The sequence below is a fragment of the Chaetodon auriga genome, chromosome 13 (genome assembly GCF_051107435.1).
Source record: "Chaetodon auriga isolate fChaAug3 chromosome 13, fChaAug3.hap1, whole genome shotgun sequence".
Classification (NCBI taxonomy): Eukaryota; Metazoa; Chordata; class Actinopteri; order Chaetodontiformes; family Chaetodontidae; genus Chaetodon; species Chaetodon auriga.
In genome coordinates, this window is record NC_135086.1 from 24,489,982 (window position 1) to 24,509,745 (window position 19,764).

Below are 19,764 nucleotides of genomic sequence, written 5' to 3' on the forward strand. Positions count from 1 at the left end.
AGCTTTTGTTGATTCAGCTGAAGAGATGTCTCATACTTCTGAGCACCAATCAGGGTTTTACCACATTTGAATCAGAATCTGATGACAGTCGTGGGGGTTGTTTACATGTGTTCCAGAGTTTTGAGTATTAAACATTTAATAAACTGTACCTCTGTGTTTTCATTCCAAACTTTGATTATTTAAGCATAGATTTCTAATGTTACAGTGAGAAGCTTAATTAAAAATTTTCAAAGGCTTTAATGAGAGCTAAGGGATCTCAACCAAACCATAAAAACTAACCTCAGAGGAGGATTCCTCATGACACTGACGATCCCCTTACTTTTCCTCTCTGTTTGTTCAACCAAGTTCATACACATGCGTTTTATTTACGCATGCACTTTCATACCTAGGTGTGTTATAACTTTTCAGTTGATTTTACGGAAATAAAGTAAAACAAGAAGATATATTTTTATTCATTGAAAAGAGTCATTAATGTTTTTCATTAAAATCTCTTCAAGAATTATTATTCTAAAAAGTATGTTTTTCACGTCTGATGCCTACAGATGCATAAATAAGGTAAATAACAGAAAAAATATGTGATAGTTTATTCTGGAGGTGACGGGATCGTCTGAAGAAGCTGAATTTGAAGAGGGTGTTTTCGTATGAGTGTGCATGCATGAGAGTGTGTGTCATAGACCACCAGAGCGAGCAATACCACCACCAGCTCCAGTGTGACACATGCCAGTGCCAGGATGTTAAGTCATGGAAGTCAGTCAGTACGGCTGTACGAATTAAAGCGGAAAAAAAACAAAAACAAAAAAAAACAGTCCAGAAACAAAGACACTATTATCCTCTGCATCCGGCTCCATCCATCCATCCTTTCCCCATCTGGGCCTGTTGTATTTGGCGTGCATGTGGAGGTTCACAGCAGCGCTCAACATAAGAGAGAATCTGAACAATAAAACAAGCTCTGCTCCAGAAACACGTTTCACATGTGTGGAGAGGATGTCGCGTCATTTCAGGGCAGTAATTACCAACCACATGCTGCTCCCAGTGCTCGGGGATATTCAGAAGAAATTTCCTGGTACTACTGAGGATTTCCAAACAGTTCAAGCTCATTGGGGGTTTACTGACCAAACTAAAACAAACTAAACTTCACCTTAATCCTCAATTATATGTTTTATATTGAGATTAAGGCAAACTCAGCACAATGGGCTAAATGACGTGAAAACACTTAATGGGGGAAATACAGACTTGACTGCAGCTTCACTCTTTTGCTTCACTCTCACTGCTCTCATCATCCTCATTCTTGGCTCAGCAGGCAGCTGTTTTCAACAAGCCTGAAAAAGCCTCAATGAACAATAAACCCATCAATAAACTCACTGGTACAGCAGCTTTTTAGCAGCAAACAGCAGACCGACACTGTTAGCGACTATCTGGTGAACCTAGTGGAGAATTTAGCGGCTAAAGAGAAATTTCTCTCAGGAGTAGACCAAACTAGAGCTAAAAGAGAGTCAATATTGGACTGACATTTGTTAGCTGGACACAAACATTAATGCTAATGTTACTGTATGCCTGCTGTATGTGTAAATGGTTTGCTAACAGACTAGCTATAACTTTAAAAGGTGATAACATGTACAATGATTTCTACTTGTTGTGGAGTTCTGGCCCTAAGAGCCCAAATAAACTGATTAATGCTGCTTTCATTAGATTTAAGCAAAGTAAGGGACAGTTATGGGATTACATTCATACTGTATAAGAGACCCTGAGTTTTAAGAAAAGTTATGCTTCACTATGAGTGTGATTCGGTTTCTGTGTCCTTTTACATGTCTTTGATTACTCATTATGAAGATGAGACTGTTCTTTCTTTTTCAGTGGCCTACACCTATTTTCTGATCCAGCAAACCCATTTCCAGTACAAGTCTTAACTATAAATACGACTGTAAATATGATTGATGAGTCACAAAGTGCATGAAATAATCTACTTCAGGTGTATAATTAAAGCATGACATGTCTTGATGACATCTGTAAAGACGGTCAATGGGTCAAATCCTATGCTTAACTATAAATCAGTTCCCATACTGAAGCATCGAGCCAGAAGCATAAATCCAGCTTGTCGCGGTTATAAAAGTTGCTTTTGAAAAGTAATTTACTGTGTGAATCACACATACGCAGTGACTACACGTTAAAGTTTGCACGCACACTGTCTTCTCTCTCAGTATATGACAATGTCTCACTGTTCTCACAACGCCAACACCTTTCTTTTGCTTTGAAATTTAGATTTTTAAACCGTCATGTCATTTTGTATTTATTGTTGCCCTGTCCATTCAAACCCTATTAACTTAAAAACAGTGACATCAGTCAGATTTAGTTTTAAATCAGTGTGTATTGTATGAGCTCTTTTAACATTATGCTGTCTCTCTTCCAATTTCTGAGCACATTTAAAATGTTTTTTGCATTTAGTGCCCTCATGACAGACATTATGTCAGTAGTATAAATAATTTAGTGTACTTTTATTGTTGTTTAATCATGATACAGTAGAGTTGCTCCAAGCTGTGTCACCAGTTTACCCTCCTGTAGTTGTAGGACACATGGAAATGATGATGACTCTCCTATTCATATGCAGCAGTAATATACAGTAGTTCAAAATGACTACGTCTGAGATGGACTTTCCATGTGTGGGTTTGAATGGGAGAGGCACACTGAGAATTAAGAAGGTACAGATCATTTCCTCCCAGATCTGGAACCAATTCAGGGCAATTTTACCCAGCAGCCACTGGTGTGTGCCTGTGTGTGTGCCCTCTCACATTAACCTGTGATTCTGAGAAAAGGGGATGTCACGCTGCAAGCTGAGGTATCAGGGCTATGCTCTTAAAAACGTACTATAGCAACTCCAAATTCATTGTCTGAATATTTAAATGTGGTTTCCAAGGACTGTATTTAAAAGGCTAATATATTTTAATCAGTGAGATATGCATTACCTCATTGTCTGACACAAAATATATTGTATACATGCTGCCTCTGGGTTTCCAACCGCTATTGTGTAGCGATGATAGACACCCTTTTCACAGGACTCCACCCAAAGAACTCAGACTGAGCAGACAATTTATTGGATTTGACATCCCATATTTATTTTGACACAATCCAGACAAAATCTATTTTGAGACAAGTGGCTTATTTAAAAAAACAAACAAACAAAAAACAATAGGAGGCAGACAACAAAAGAAAACAAAGCTAATCGAGCCTACAAGGCTGATCTCATTCACGCTCCACTGTAAACCCAGGAGATGAGAACTCGTCAGATAGATGGACGCTGAGGGGAATGACAAATGTCAGCACTTGATGATCTGGGAATGAGAACAGGTAGGCTCAACAGCCACCAGGCAACCCTTTGGTTTCAATTCTTTTCAGTTTTAGTGTTGATGAGAACGGTGAGACTGAACCAAAGCAGTGAAGTTGTGGGCCAGAAAAACAAACTAATCAAGCAAAAAATGGTTGGGTAACAGTTGGGTGATTCTCTGTGGCTTCGTCACCACAAGCAACTTATTTCACATTGTAGATAGTCATTTAATCCTTTGTTAATAGAAAAATGCTGTTTAGAGCAGCATTAAGTATCTAAGTAGGTCTAACAGTAACAGTCCCGATTTCAACTCAGAATGTGTTCTTGGTGGTGTTTGCCATTATCAAAGCTGTGGAGGACATCTAACATCTGGAAAAGCCTCACACATGGTGCTGTGTACTGTTCCCCTTACTCAGCAATACTGGCCCCCTTTTGGTCTGTGTTGTTGAGCAACTGTGCTGACAGGACTCTGCAGGGGAGCTGGGCTGAGGAACTCCAATCCCTTTCCTTTGTTAAAAACATAAACACAAGAAATAACATAGGACATGATTCTGTATTCAAAACAATGCCATAATTCAGCTGCATTATCAATATTATCACAATAACATCAAATTAAATGACTGCATGTAATGTGAAAGGGCTCACTCAAAGTTATGACCCCCACAGAAAATTGCCAACCAACCCCACAACTCCCCAACTCTACAGGATGTTTTCTTTTAGCCCACTGGTTTGGTTTTATGACACATTTAGTGCTTAGGTTCCCTCTCACCACTCTCATCAACCCCATGTCCAGCAGGCGCAGGTTGCTAAACACAAGTCAAATCGAGCTGTATCTGACGAGCCCCAATATAAGAAATCAAAAATTTGCAATCTGTACAGTAAACGACATCCATTGTCACTAGACCCTTGATTCAGATAAGGAAAAACTCCCACAAAAACCCCTTTAACAGGAAAACAACTGAAGAAAGGAAGAGCATCTCAGGAGAGATCCCTCCCCCAGGATGGAATGACATGCAGCATATGCCATATATACAAACCAACATGGTAAAAGTATTGTATGGTTGACAAAATATAGTTATGAAGAATGGATGGACCCAAACAACTTCAGGTGTCATCAAACAGGTAATACCTGAACCACACAACCTCCTCTCTACTATGGAGATCTGGAACAAGGACAGACTAAACACATTCACACAGGTAGGAGAAAGGAAACAAACACACACACATAGGGAGAGAGAGTGAGACAAGAGAAGAGGCTGAAATTCCTGGAAGACGAAGATCTAGATCCAAAACATCTGGAACGAGGCCCAGACAGCCAGGGAAGAGAGAGGGGTCCCAGGACGGTCCAGCACAAAGACGCCTGAGTGAAAAGAGAAGGCAAGGAGGAGAAACTAAGATGTTTTTTTTTTCCTTTCAATAAATAAAGGAACCTTGAACTTTGAGAGGGAGAGAAGCACACAGTGGGGGTGAATATTGGGCAGTAAGAGTTATATTCACCATGTGTCTTGCAACACACTCTTCAGTGTCTTCATATTGCCTCATTGAATGGGTCTCAGTACCTCAGTGGTTTAGTACTGTATTTCCATCAAACTGGGGAACTGGCAAGAGACAGATTAAGAATGTCCTCAATCTTGGACACTGGATTCTAAATGTTAATTAAAGCAACTTTTTGGTGTGAGTCATTTAGTTCAAGTCCAATAATAATAAAAAAAAAAATAATAACCCAGATGACATCATCAGGGTTGTTTTAAAATGTGTTTGATGATGACTAAACATGGAAAATCGATTAATTCAGCTTTAATTACATAAAATAAGTATAAACATTAAAATGTTTTAATTATCAGACTCGTCTGTGTTGTTTTCAGAAAGATACATTATATGTGCTTTTTAACCTTTTAACTGGTTTGAATGTTGTAGCTGGTGACTTGCTCACTTTGATTTACTTTCCAGGGATTTCCATCTTCAGATAACTCGTGTTAACATGCACCTCAAGTGTTTACCAAATATCTCCAACATCGCTCTCTTTCTAAAGCTATAAAGTGGTCTAAAGCTCAGTTTGTCATAAAAACAAGATCCAGAAAAGTTGACAGAATTACAGGACTTTCTTCCCCGGATGCCGCATCTTTCGCTGATTTATCTGTGAAATGTAACGTAAACAGCCAACAGAAAGACGTGACCAGCAGTTGGATTGAATGAACCTACAGTGAGTCATAGAGTAAAGTCAGTAGATTCCCATGTGTGTTGGTTGGAGCAGCCGTATATAAAGGCAGCAGCAGCAGCAGCAGCGGCGGCGGCAGCGGACGGACAGAGGACACAGCTTCTGGACATATCTGCACAGAGCAGCTGCGCACTGAGAGCTGCAGGATGCGCGTCTTTACGCTCCTCTTGACACTCGGGTTCCTGCTGAAGGAAGCGAGGGCATGGGGCTTCAAAAACGGAATATTTCATAATTCAATTTGGCTGGGTAAATAACTTTTTACTTCTTGTCGTAGTCGTTTGCAGCTCTGAAAAATGTCGGCTCCGCTTGGACATCTTGGACCACTTTGTTATGAAGTTCAAAGAAGTGAATGTGATGAATTTGAAACCCCAATCGCTTACAAATGTTCGAGTTGCGAGGTACCAGTTATGTCCTAATCAATGTCGTATAACTTTGAGTACACATGATGTCTTCCTTTGGTAGTTATCAAAATCAGTATGATCTGCAGTTTAACTTCATTAGCCAGCGTCCTCAGTGCCAGCAGTCATGACACTTTCACTTCTTTCACATGTAATCGGTTACTGTTACCTGAGATTGTTTTGCGTTGGTTTTTACAAACAGCAAACATGTGCTTTCATAAAGGCATATTGTGAGAGTAACATTGATTAACAGGGAAAACACCAGCAGCTTTCTCTCGTGCCAAACTGCATATTTATGACCTGGCTGAGTGCTGAATGAGGCCAGTAAACACGGGGAAATGACTTCATCTCAAGGCCTTCCAAAATGCAAGCACATGAGATTCTTAAGGAAAGATAGTTCAAGTCATGTCTATTTCTTGGACTTTGGGAATAGACATTTTGTCATGCTACTGAAATGATGTTGACACCACAGCCTTGAGTCTGTCCTTATGTATATTGGCACATACATGTATGTGCTGATATGTTGCTGCCTTTCCCATACGTGCACCTCTGACTCACTGTTTTAACCACATTGTGTACATTTTTACGAGGTGAGAGGCAAAGTAACAAAACAGTGTTCATCGTGCTAATGAGTTTGCATCACTTGAATCACATGCACAACATTTTCTACCATTATTTCATGCAATGCCTGTCCTGTGTTTTCTAACTTTGGGAAGTGCTCAGGTTTGGCACATTAAGTTGCACTGATTCTCAGTTCCATCTCTCTTCTTTTGAAAAGTTGGTCACTGTCTGAGTTACTGGTGTGAACATTATTCATACAAAATGTGTGCCATTCAAAGCAAGAAGGCAACACATCCCTGTAGCAGTGAGAATGAGAGTTGATTAATGTGAAAACATTCATCAAACAGGTTAAAAAGGTGAAAATATCAACTTGCATCTAATTTCTGAGGGCGCTCTGCCTAGTTTTGCAGTCATGCATGCATAAAGCCAAAACAGGATCAGAGGACTCCCCACTGAGGAGGCCAGGGAGCAAGTGATCCAACTGTTGGTGAACATCCAAAATGGAGAAAAATTCTGGGGAAAAATTCTTCAGATCACGGATTAAATCCTTCCCATAAGTTGTTTTATAGGCTGCAACCATTGGAACCCTCTGTTTGTTAGCCTTTCTTGTTCATGTTTTTCTTAGCTTAATTTAACCTTCACCTTCTCACTAAAAACATTGCCACTTGCTTGGCTATAGCCCCATGAATGAATTTTAGACCACAAAAGCACAGACAGCTCTCTTGGCTTTAAACAGTGGTGGTAGCTTTTCTGGTTGTCTTTCTCTTTGACAGAACAAGCAGCTGGAGTTTACCACCGGGAATCGCGCAAAGGGAGGTACCAGCTGACATATAAAGAGGCCAAGGCTGTCTGCAAATACGAGGGAGGGAAGCTGGCCACTTATGAACAGCTGGAGGCAGCTCGTCTAATAGGTCTGCAGCAGCTTACACACAAACTCAGCAATACACATGCAGAGCTTCAGCCAAAGAAGAGTGACTCCAAAAGTGTCTTGATCACAAATCCAATAATGTGATGCTATTTTATAAGCAGTTTACATTCTCAATTTGTGTCACCAACTGGAGGCAGGTAGAGCTGTGTTTACCTCTCCTTTCTCCCATGAACTGCATGAGGACAGGTCTCTGATGTAACAGCAGTGATACATCTCCCAGGCCACTAGAATGTTTTTAACACGTAGGAAAGGAGGTTCATGTTTTCAGAGGGAAAAGGTCATTGGGGAGCAATGGGTTAAACACTTCTTTTGAGTGCTCTGCTGTCACATGATTCTGTGCCAAATTTTAAACAACCCCGAGAGTATTGTAAAAGCCTGGTCACACCTTCTTGGCTGGGGAATATCACTGTTCCCTTGGTACAGAGATTGAGTCCAGCCACTGGCTCTGGCATTACAACTGAGTTTCTACACAGCAGTCTACCTAGGGGGTCCCTCTTTTATCTGGGCTGTTCTGGCTGGAGTCTGCTTCTTGTAACTCTAAGCTAAGCTTTGAGGCCCCTGTCTTCACAGATAAAAAAAAATCATGTAATGGCCACCAGAAGGCTCTGATTTCGTCTTTTCTCTTGAGGTTGCCCTGTTGGCAGAGTTGAAAAACTTTCTGTGGTTGGAAGAACACAGTGTCAGTGTATTGTTGTAGAAAAACAATATTTTTCTGCTCTTGTTCAGGTTTCCATGTGTGTGCAGCTGGATGGTTCGACAAAGGACGTGTTGGTTACCCCATTGTAAAAGCTGGCGCCAACTGTGGTTTTGGGAAGGTTGGCATCATTGATTATGGATACAGGCTGAACAAAAGTGAGAGATGGGATGTGTACTGCTACAACCCAAACTGTGAGTACATGTTTATACATAGTGATAAATGGTGGTTTAAAGTTGCACTCTTTAATTGTATTATGAATGAATGAATGAATGAATGAATGAATTGTGAAATGTGAAAATCTCTTTGGAGCTTTTTTCTGGCCTGCAAATTACTCGTACTTCATTCCCAGCAACCAACAACACACAGACACAGTTAACGACAAGCTGGTGAACAAAAGTGAACATTTAGCAGCTAATTGCCAGGTAGCTAGATACACAACTTTATGTTAGTGTCAAATCTAATGTGACTCTGTCTGCTGAATGTGTAAATAAGACATTTTGACTTTATAATGTGAGAATATGTCAATCTTGAATATCCAACTTTTTTTTCCATCAAGTGGAGGTCATTGCAGGCCATAAAGCTAAAACAAAGAGCTAAAAAACGACAAAAAGATTCTCTGCGTTCATGTGTGACCTCTCTTACATTGTACTAAGTTGTTCAATTCAAGCTATTGATTTGTAGAGCACATGTTAATGCTAATGTATCTGAATATTTACAAGCATGGTTAATAACTTTTTGAACGTAGAAATGTTATTTGTGGTAGCATTTGTTGTATGAATACTGATCACTAAAGTTAAATATCTTAATGGCTTAATAGAACGTGTGTGGTTTAAAGAGTAAGTGATGACTGCATTGGTTAAGTGCCAGAGTCATAAGTCCCAGTGGGGGAGACCCGGACCCACGGGTTAAGAAGAGTCATCAAGTCTGAGGCTCCACAGACTCACTCAGGATGTCGTCATCACCGCTGTGATGGATGTTATAGAGAACTTGTGGAAAAGAGGACTTCTTTTTTTTTTTTTTGCTTTGACTCAAAGCCGCATTCTCAGTCCCACCCTGTGAGTTATCATGGTCAGACCAAGAATAAACCTGAAGGAAGTAAGAACCTATCAGTCTGGATAAGATGTGGAATAACTGAGTAAGTGATAATAAACACAGGCTGTTCTGTGAGTTAGAAGTTTTAACAACCGGCATGTCTGACCAAATCAGCAGAGTCTGGAAGAAGGAATGAAACATTAATGCCTTTGTGTTAAAATTTCACCATATGCCAGATTCATTATGAGTCAAAGAATATTCACACATATTCACAAATCCATTTTAGTAGATCTGAAAAACATTTAAAGCATTATGTTGAAAATGAACACCCAACCACACTGCCTGTGGCACTAGTAATGGTTAAAAAACTGTTCTGAACGTATCTTGTTTTGCCACTGTGCCTCCATTGAGTAAAACAAATTTAAAAGAAAACACCAGTTCAGCATGAGAAAAACTTTATTGTCTATCACAAGGTGATGGTAATGTGTCTTTTATATGGTTTACAAATAAAAATACACAGGACAGATGAAATGAAAACAGTGAATACAGAGGATAATGGTGGTACTAGAAGTGGCCAAATGCCTGTGTCTACAGGTAATGTCAAGTCTGTCGCAGCTTGTTGGCACAGTTAATAGCAGTTAAAATGAATACAATATTTTGACACTCTGAAATATCATAATGCATTTTTCTGTTAAGTTTTTTGACAAGTCCCACGTTTCAAAAGAAAGCCCAACTAATGTGAGATTTTTTTTAGACTGATAACAAAATCAACATTCCAGAGTCTGATGATTACATATTGTCTGATATTTGTATGTTTAAACCAATAAGGGACACAAACTGTAAAGACTGCACTGACTTGTGCCACCTTAAAAATATGCTTATGTACGCATCCAGCATACATGAAGCAACATCAGCATTCAAGCCCAATCTTCCAATATCCATAAGTCTGGTATTTACTTTCCTTTTACATCTGTTTTAGTCTCCACTGCCTCCTAAAACAATATCCAGCTCTTCTGAATCAATAGTTTTTATATAAACATGGATTTTTATTCATCATTCATCACCTCTTTTAGCTTATTGCTTTGGTTTTATGGCCTTAAAGTTAATTGCTCTCATTGACTTTGTTTTCAGTGAAAAGATTCTGACAAACTCACTGACTGTTCATAGGCTATTGTTTGCTAACACATTAGCCTTAACAGGTTTGTGAGATCATGTCAGAGCAATGTGTCTGGCAGCTTTTTTGTTCTGTTTTGTCTTCTGCCCCCTAGTGGCCAAAATCACAGGTAAAAGCTCTCATGCAGAAATGTCCCTCTGCATCATATTATTTGAGTTTATTATATGTTTGGTATTTAAAATCTCACTCTACACATCTACAGCTGTCAAGTAAATGTAGCGGAGTAGAAGTATAAAAGTTCAAAGTGCAGGGTTTTATTGTCATTCTACAACGCAGGGTTCCATAACAAAATCCTTTATGCAACTGGTTCCTAATCTTTGGGTTCCTTAGGGAGGGATTGCAAAGCCGATATCTCAGCATTTCATTCATTTCTGTGAAGAAAACGAAATTCAAATATTTCTAAAGATTAGAGTAGTATATAAGACATAAACTTGAACAAAAATCTCACAGGATAAGGACACGGTGAAGGCCTGAAGACAAGCTATATGAACAGTATGATGAAAGTATGCAGTTAAAACAACTAAAGCTAGAAGCTAACAGAGCAATGGCCAAGCATCAGAGAGAAGAAAACACAGATTTTGTGGAAACATTATCTTATTAAGTATGTATGATTGTTAAAAAAGAAACAATGCAGAATAGCAGAAAAAGTTACTAAAAATCTCAGGACAACTATTTTCTGATGAATATTTGAAGGAAATCATTTTACACAAACTTTCTGCAGTTATTGTATTCACGATTTGGGTTGATTGTACAATTTACCAGTAGTGTTGTCTCGTTCGCGAACGATTCGTTCAAAAGAACGAATTTTTTAAGTGAACGTACTGAACTGAATCACTTCCTCAAGTGATTCATTCGTTTCTCAGTTCAGTTGAACTGTCAGCAGGCGGCGCTGCTGACAGTTCACTTTCTCAGTTCAGTTTCTCAGTTCAGTTCAACTGAACTGAGAAACGAACGAATCACTTGACAGTTCAACTGAACTGAGAGATTGAACTGAGAAAGTGAACTGTCAGCAGGCGGCGCTGCTGACAGTTCAACTGAACTGAGAAAGGAACGAATCACTTGAGGACACAACACCGGCGCTGCTGACAGTTCAACTGAACTGAGAAACGAACGAATCACTAGAGGGAGGGACCGACTGCGCCGCGTCACCGACGCATGAATCTATGGCAAGCCGTTCCTGCCAGAAATACGCCACATTCAGTCACGTTTCAACTTCATTACGGCGTAAAAAACGCTGTTTTTTTCAGATTTTATGCCGTTTTTTACGGCGTAATGCGCTAAAAGAACGCCGTTTCGTAATGAAGTTGAAACGCGACTGAATGTGGCGTATTTCTGGCAGGAACGGCTTGCCATATGAATCACTCAGTGAACTACACTCTCCTGAATCATTTTCCTCTGAGGGATACACTTTCATGGCGACCGTTGTTCCCCTTGTTTTAACAGATTTAGTTTCCAGATAAACAAACTTAAAACGTTATGCTGGCAGTAATGAGGAGCGACGGAGGGAGACAGGGGTGTGTTGTGTTCAAGTGTACCTAAATTTGCCACCGCAACAACAGTACAATAGGACACAGCATGTAACAAATAGTGTATAAAACCCGCAGTTTGAGAAAACGCGTGACTGTCTGATCATCTCATTGCGACAATTTGCGAGGGAACGGTGCATATTCAGTGTGAATCCTTCACTGAATGTACTGTGGGGTATACATTCAGTGAACGGATCACTCACCGAGCCCAATTTGCCGAGTAGACCAGTTAAATAGCATACCATAGGACAGGACACTTAAAACATCATGATTTATAATATAGTTATATATAGTTTTATATTTACAAATGTGTTTGTCAAAGCAACACAGTCACAACACTCTCGTCTCCCGGTCCTGGAAGCTGTGAACTGAACTGAAACTTGAACCGTTCAGCCGTATACCAGTTCAGGAGTTGCAGGCTCCTCCTGCCAAGCACTGAATGATTCGGTGATTCAGTGAACGAATCTTTTGAATGAATCTTTCTAGTGAACTGATTCTAGTGATTCAGTACATCTAAAAGAACTGGCGTGCCCATCACTATTTACCAGTATCTGTACTAGGGAAGAGCGAGTACACCACTATCTGTATCTGTATCTGTTCAACCATCTAAATTATCTGTATCCGTATCTGTACTCAGAGTGGGCGGGGCCTAGACCGAAAGAGGGCGTGGAAATGGGTGGGGCTTAAATCGGTACATTATTTTAAGTCTGAAATTGATATGGATTGATCAGAAGTTGCTATATTTATTGTTTATTTGAAAACTATTTACAGAACAGCCTCAAAATTGAGATTCAAATCACTGTTTTTGATCACAAAAGTAAGAGAACTATTTACAGAACCAGTTTTTTATGAACTCAGAACATAAATATTCTTAAGTGTATCACCAGCCAAACTAAGAGCAAGCAGACGGTAAAAAAAAACCCGACCGGAGTGGAGGCAGTGACTGACGCGACACGAGCCGTTTTCAGCTCTGTCTTGTCAAATGCACCGCGTACGTTACGAAACAAGTTCACCAAGTAACTTTAAATATCATACAAACCGAAATAGAGGCGAGCTGAAGAAAACCTAAGGAGTACTGAAGAGAGCGACGTGAGCTAGAGTCAAGCCAAGCACAGAGAGGTCAGTCACTGTCTGTGTGTGTGCCAGAGTGGGTCACAGCTCTGGCTGCAGCGACGTGTCTGTGTAGGGAGGGGTGGGCGCTGTGTGTGACTGGCCAATCACAGAGCGTGAAGACAGTCAGTTACCCAATGAGGATTTTCCTTCAGCACGAGCATGGATATTGACGAGTTTTACTTGAATCATGCTCGTACTCGTCAAAAATGCTTTATCCGTATCGAGTATCCGGCTCAACCCTAATCTGTACTGTTAGTGTTACACATTATATATATTATGTAATATCCATAAAATATGTCACTTAGTCAGGACTCATCAGTTTAGACTGATAAAACAGGGGTCCCTTAAGTAAAAAGGTTGGGAGCCACTGCTTTATGCTATACATGAAAAAATATTTTTATGATGGAGTGTGGAGGATGAGTTGACGAGTCTCACAGCCCGAGGAAAGAAGCTGCCCTGTACTTTGATGGTATGGCAGTGGACACTTCTGTATCGCTTGCCAGATGGCAACAGGCTGTGCCTGGGGTGGGTTTTGTCTTTAGTATCCTTTTGACTCAGCAGCTGTTGCTTAAGGTGGTTTTAATCACCTGCTGCAGAGCACTCCTGTCCTGGGCTGTGCACATCTCATGCCAATCTGTAATGTTTCCAATGTCAGGGTGATTTCTATTGCTCCTCTGTAAACGGTATCAAGAACTTGGCATGGAAATGCTGCTGAGCTTTCTTTACCAAGGTGGAGATGAGTGATGTCCTTGACAGGTTCTCTGTGATGCTGATTGCCAAGAACCTAAAACTGTTCTATAAAACCTGCTCCACCTCAGCTCCACTGATGTAGACAGGGGTGTGTGTCATTGCCTCTGTATTTCTAAGGTCAACAGTCAGCTCCTTGGTTTTGTTGACATTGAGCAGTAGGTTATTCTCTGTGCACCATACTGCAAGATCTGTGATTTGATCCTGATATGAATTCTTACCACTGTGTGTAATCTGCCTGATGAGGGTGGTGGTGTCTGCAAACTTCACAACAGTGTTCTCTCCATTTCGGGATTGCAGTCATGGGTGTACAGTGTGAACAGGACGGGGCTAAACACGCAGCTTGTGTGCTCTGATGTTCAACACAAGAGAGGAGGATATATGACCTCCATTCCGAACTGTCTGGGATCTGTTTGTGAGGAAGTCCAATATCCAGCTACAAAGTGTTGTACTCAACGCTGCTAAGTTTGCTCATCAGTTTCATGGTGAAGATTGTGTTGAATACTAAACTGAAATCAACAAACAACATTCCAATGTAAGTGTTGTTACTTTCAGTGTTGTGGAAACTGAGTGAAGGGCAGTGGAGATTCTCTGTCGATCTGTTGGTTCTGAAAAACATTGATGTCTGTGATGACATCAACCAGCTGTTTGGCGCAAGTTGTTAGTACACAGCCAGAGATGTTGAAAGGCCCAGCAGCTTGGCTCACATTCACTCTCAGCATGATACGTCTGACATTCACTGTGGATATGAGCAGTGGTCGGTCCTGTGGAGGCAGAGTAGACTTTACAACTGACTCTTTAAGTTCATCTGACAACATGGCCTCATGCATGATGGGTGAGGCTTTTGTAGCCTGTGAAGCTCTGCATCACATGACACATATTGTATTTTTGGTTTTGAAGTCTCAGTCCAGAATAGTTTGGGTTGAAGAGAAGGCTGAAAAGAGGTCGAGTGAATGGCTCTGAACCGGGGCTGAACAGTGTCTTCGTGGAGTGACTAGGAACCCAGGGGTTGAGACTCGGGGTTTGGCACATCTCGATGAGCTTTCTGCTTTATCATTCCCTTGTGGATCATATAATAGAAGCAGAAGAATTACTTGGATGGAAGTATTAACCCTAATATGCATGTCCTTGATGGTTGGAGGAATCATAATGAGCAATGGGAGAACGTGCAAACTTCACATGGAAAGACCTGTGATGACCAGAGAACCTGGGACAGCTGGGGTTTACTGAGAGGGCAAGAGAGAAGAACAGGGTTTGGGGTGGAGGGTTGTGAGAACTGAGACAAACAGGAGAAAAAGTGTTAGACACACCAATAAAGGTAGTCTGTGCACACAGTCCTGTAGCTTCAACAATCCAAACTTTAAAAGTTTTTTTCTGATGGTTTGACCCTATTAGCTGGGCAGGAGGGGTGGGGAAATATTGTCTGGTATGGTAATGGGATCAGGGGAGGACTTTTTAGCTGTCAGGAATGTAAACATGGTCCATGGTATTGCTTCCTCTCTTAGGAATGCACACATGCTGATAGAATTTAGGTGAAACAGTTCTGAGGTCTGTTTGATTAAAATTACCAGCTACAATAAAAATAGCACCCGTTTTTTTGGTATGTGACAGCAATGACCACATACAGCTCTTGTGGTACATTTTTTGAATTTCCATCTGGAGTAACAGCAGCAACAAACACACTGGTGAATTCTCAGAGTAGATAATATAGTGGCTATCTTAACATTAAAAACTTGACAACATTGTTCATCCACTCTGACTATGTTTGAGCACCAAGCATCACTGATGTATTCACAGAGTCTGCCTCCCTTCGTCTTATGGGAGTCTAGCATTCTGTTGGCATAAAACTGTTAGGATCCTGTTTTTTTGTAACTAAGACACAAGAGGGAAGGCTACCAAAATATAACAGGAACTAAGGCTACCGAATTAAAACAGGATCCTAACAAAAACACAGTCCACTTGTCGTGTACAGTGGAGCCAGGTTTCTATAAAGATGTGGTCACAACAATCTGTGACCCATTGCTGAGTTAGCCAGAGTCTTATTTCATCCATTATATTTTCCTGCGACTGGACATTAGCCAGGACTAGGCTGGGTAGTGGAATAGCCTGAGGTCCAAGCTGGGTTATCTTGACTCTTATAGTGGCTCTCTTCTCTGTCTTCCAAGGGGGGGTCACACTGCTTGTGACTTCATTTGGTCTGGCTGGGTGGTTGGAAGATCCCTGTGCTTCCTTACCTGAAGTTGATGAGAGTTTCTCTGTTATAGGGAATACATGCTTCAATAATTAAGGAGAAAAGATGAAAAATGTAAGCAAAAAATGTAACAAAGTCTATATATATCTGCATGTGCTACTGTCACCATGAGCAGTTGTCACTTGACAGCAGCAAATGATGTAAACACAACATTGATGTATTTTCACCTCATAAAATTAAGGGAAAATGTATATGTAATTTACTTTACCGAACCATTACCTATGTACACATCCTGCAGATATGGAACAATCTTAGTATTCATTTGAAGTCGTGTTTCTGGCCACCCAATGAATGTGAGGGTGGGGTTTCTGACTCCCTAATGGCGAAGTGTTCCACTATGTTCACCAGCTAGCTAGTTTCCAACTGGGTCTGGGTGCTGTTAGCTGCTGAGCCAGAGTGGTACACTGGGTTTGAGAGCATTTTCTCTGAAACCAGCTGTCTGCTGCAGCCAAACAAAACAGTAAAGTTGTGGGCTGTAAAATCCAACACAATGAGCTGAAAGATGCTACAAAGCTCCATGGAGCTGAGGGGAGTTGCATGATTTCTTTCATTTCCTAACAATTTACATTTCTTGGTGGTTATGAGGTCAACTCATCCAAAAGATGTATGGTCACATGAATTTCATTATTCTATAACTGTCTGCTAAATAGTTTCCAGTTTTAGTAATCTCAGTGTATACATCAGACATTTTTTTAAATGATCTGCAGATGAAATATTCTGTTAAACTGCATTAAATTCCTTCTCCCTCCAGAACATCTAGTGGCGTTTGATGCCAGTGTCACCAGTCTCAACATGTGTATTTGATCTCCTTTACTCAACAGAAGACTTTCTTTTTCCTATTCTGAATTCATTCGATGCTCACATGCAAGACATAGACCCACAAACCGGAATTCCTCACATGAACAGATGCACAGTCCCACCAGCCGATTAAAGGAATACACCGTGGCGAGTTTAAGTAGTCATCTCTCCTGAGAAGACACCAAATTTATCCACTTGTCCTCAGCTGACAGCTGCAGCAATGCCTTTTACTGTGGTGAGAAAAAATTTGTCCCACACAAAAAAGAAAACGTGTAGCTGCATACTCTAACACTGCTTTTCTCACTGTTCAGATGTAGTGCTGCAGTGTCTTCTAATATTCACGTTTCGTATAATGCCTACAATCCTTTGACAGAGTTAGAAATTGAGCACTGGGGGTTGAGCAGTATGACTTGGTAAAATTGCATTTTCATGTCACACACTCTGGGCTTGCAATGATTTACAGGACACAGATTGCCTTCATACCAGGCATTCAGATGTCACATTCAAAAATGTTTGAAAACCCACTTTTAGGTAGTCACACTCTCTGCTTTATGCTTCCAAGTCCTATGTTATTGTGCTTTATGTGAATGTTTTAATTGCTTTGTGAGACTGCAGTAGCTTCTGGGCCCACAGTAGCTGAGTCCATAAGGTCTTGGCTTGGGGATGGCAGGGTGGCCTCTTCCAGTTCAGCATGGACTAGTTGATATGGAGACAGTCATGTAGCTGAAATGGTGCCACCTCTGGTGCAATGCAGAGATGCTTGAGCAAGGCACCTAATCCCTCACTGTGTGGGGTGCTGTACTGTGGTCACTCACTCTGACATCTCTCCACAGATAAACATGTATTTAAGATGACTAATCATTCATTCATGTGTCTTACAGCCAAGGAGTGTGGTGGAGTTCTGACAGATCAGCAGAGGATCATTCAGTCTCCTGGCTTCCCTGAGGAGTATCAGGATGAACAGATCTGCTATTGGCACATCCGTGTGCGCCTGGGCCAGAGGATCCGCCTCCACTTCTCGGAGTTTGATGTGGAGGATGACACAGCGTGTCTAGCAGATTATTTGGAAGTGTACGACAGTTACGATGACATCTCGGGCTTTGCTGGGAGGTGAGGATTATTGAGGGGAAAAGTTGGAAGTGTCCAGACTGGTAGTTCCCAAAACTTTATAGAACTGAAACCATATAATATATGGCATGAAACTGATTATATAATGCTGATGTGATACTCAGCTGATCAAACAAGAAAACAAAGCAACATGTACAATAAGACATTCAAGATACATGATCAAATATCAGATAGTTGTAAAGATTCATATATTTTGAAAATTTAAAAATGTTTTTAAAGAGGCATATTATGATATATAATAATGCATTGTTCAATAATCTATAATGAAAGCCTCCTCTCAAGTGTGGGAGCCACATCAAAGTACTGGATAATATCTCAACAAATCTAAAACATCTGGAGTCAAAGATTCATTTCCATTTCAATTTCAAGAGGAGAGGCTTACAAGAATGAGTCGGTATCAAAATCTTCATAGCAAACACTGGGACACAGTACTGAGTATTGAGGAAATAAATGCAGAAGCTGAGGATTATTGGTAACACAAAGTGCCCACTGGCAGCTCACTCTCGGGACAGTTTCTATTTTACAGTCGGCTCAAGAACAAATTCTAAAAATTATGAAAGGCTGAAGTCCGTTTAGCTGCTTCCGTTTCAGGGTCCTGGTATTGTTCATACTGCTCACTGTCATGCTGTCATGACTTTGAGGGACATGTGATAACAGGCTATGATAACTCTATATAAGTCAAACGGTCTGCTGGGAGAAAGGCTAATTGAACACTGCCTCAATTTTCCCTGTAATAGTACCAGATTACATACTTATTTCCATGAATGTTGATGGAAATGGGTTTGAAATCACAGAATAACTAAACACAAAATAAACATGACCAGCTCAAGAACTGTATATTAAACTGTATCATCCATAGCAACAATGCAAAGGCTTCACACTATATTACCACTCACTCAGAAAAGTAAATCAAGCCTCAGTACAACAGACTTCTTCACAGTAGCCAGAACTGAGCCATTGTTAATGAAATTTGTTTCATCTGTGCTTTTTCTGCTACATGACAAGTCAAACTGTCTGCTGTCAACAAGGTTTGTCAGACTGTATATAAAAACAAATGGTGCCAGTATAAACACATCAGTCATCTCACATTATTTTCCTGCATGAGAACACATCCATTAGTACACGCTGAAATTTAGCACCTCTCTTTATCAAGCAAAATTTAATCTATGTGTTTTCACCAGCACTGTAGATAATTATTATTTTCATTAGTGGTCCATCTGTTGATTTCTCTCAATTAGTTAAGCCACAATTTAGAATTGTTTGTGATTCATTTTGTGTTGGTTGGTGAAATGAATGATTGACCGTTTCAACATTATAGTGCTTACAGTGAATGCCTGCAGTGGTCAAACAGTACAAAGCTCAAGCTGTGTTCAAGAGGCAGAAAATAAGTGAAAATGGAGATTGAGTTGTGGCGGTTTAATGTGAACACCTGTCTGTTTACAGATTCTGCGGTGATTATTTACCTGAAGATATCATCAGTACAGGTGAGATGTCCTAATATGTCAAACATATATTGTTCCTGTGTTGTCACGATGAGGATTTGGCTTTTGCACACTGATGGACCTCTGGATCACCAAAATACTAAATGATTATATTTGTCTTTGATGCTTATTTTACAGGAAATGTGATGACGCTTAAGTTCCTCTCTGATGCTTCAGTGACAGCTGGGGGCTTCCAGTTACAATATAGTGCCTTCAATGCATCTCTGTTTTCACAGAATTACACCCACTATATTCACTGACCAATGGTTTGATACACTGATGTAATCCTGTTGCAGTATTTATGTTATTGGTTAGCTTATGTACTGTAATTAATAAGTCTTTATAACTAATTAAATAAATAATTCAAGTCAAATAAACAAGGTAATTAAATTG

The 19,764-nt window shown here is 40.3% G+C and overlaps 1 protein-coding gene across 1 annotated transcript; it reads left to right on the forward strand.

Annotated features, from left to right (window-relative positions):
* Positions 1-5,614: 5,614 nt before the first annotated feature.
* On the forward strand, positions 5,615-19,764 carry tnfaip6 (tumor necrosis factor, alpha-induced protein 6). Its single transcript, XM_076747311.1, has 6 exons — positions 5,615-5,783; positions 7,270-7,407; positions 8,151-8,312; positions 17,644-17,872; positions 19,334-19,374; positions 19,510-19,764. Exons 1-6 carry the CDS (start codon positions 5,684-5,686, stop codon positions 19,629-19,631), a joined length of 792 nt encoding a protein of 263 aa, XP_076603426.1. The 5' UTR covers positions 5,615-5,683; the 3' UTR covers positions 19,632-19,764.

Excerpts from the sequence above, each read along its gene's own strand:
- tnfaip6 (XM_076747311.1), top strand. The coding sequence starts at position 5,684 with ATGCGCGTCTTTACGCTCCTCTTGACACTCGGGTTCCTGCTGAAGGAA. Across the intron at positions 5,784-7,269 it reads TCATAATTCAATTTGGCTGG|AACAAGCAGCTGGAGTTTAC; the intron begins GTAAATAACTTT and ends TCTCTTTGACAG. Across the intron at positions 19,375-19,509 it reads TGAAGATATCATCAGTACAG|GAAATGTGATGACGCTTAAG; the intron begins GTGAGATGTCCT and ends CTTATTTTACAG.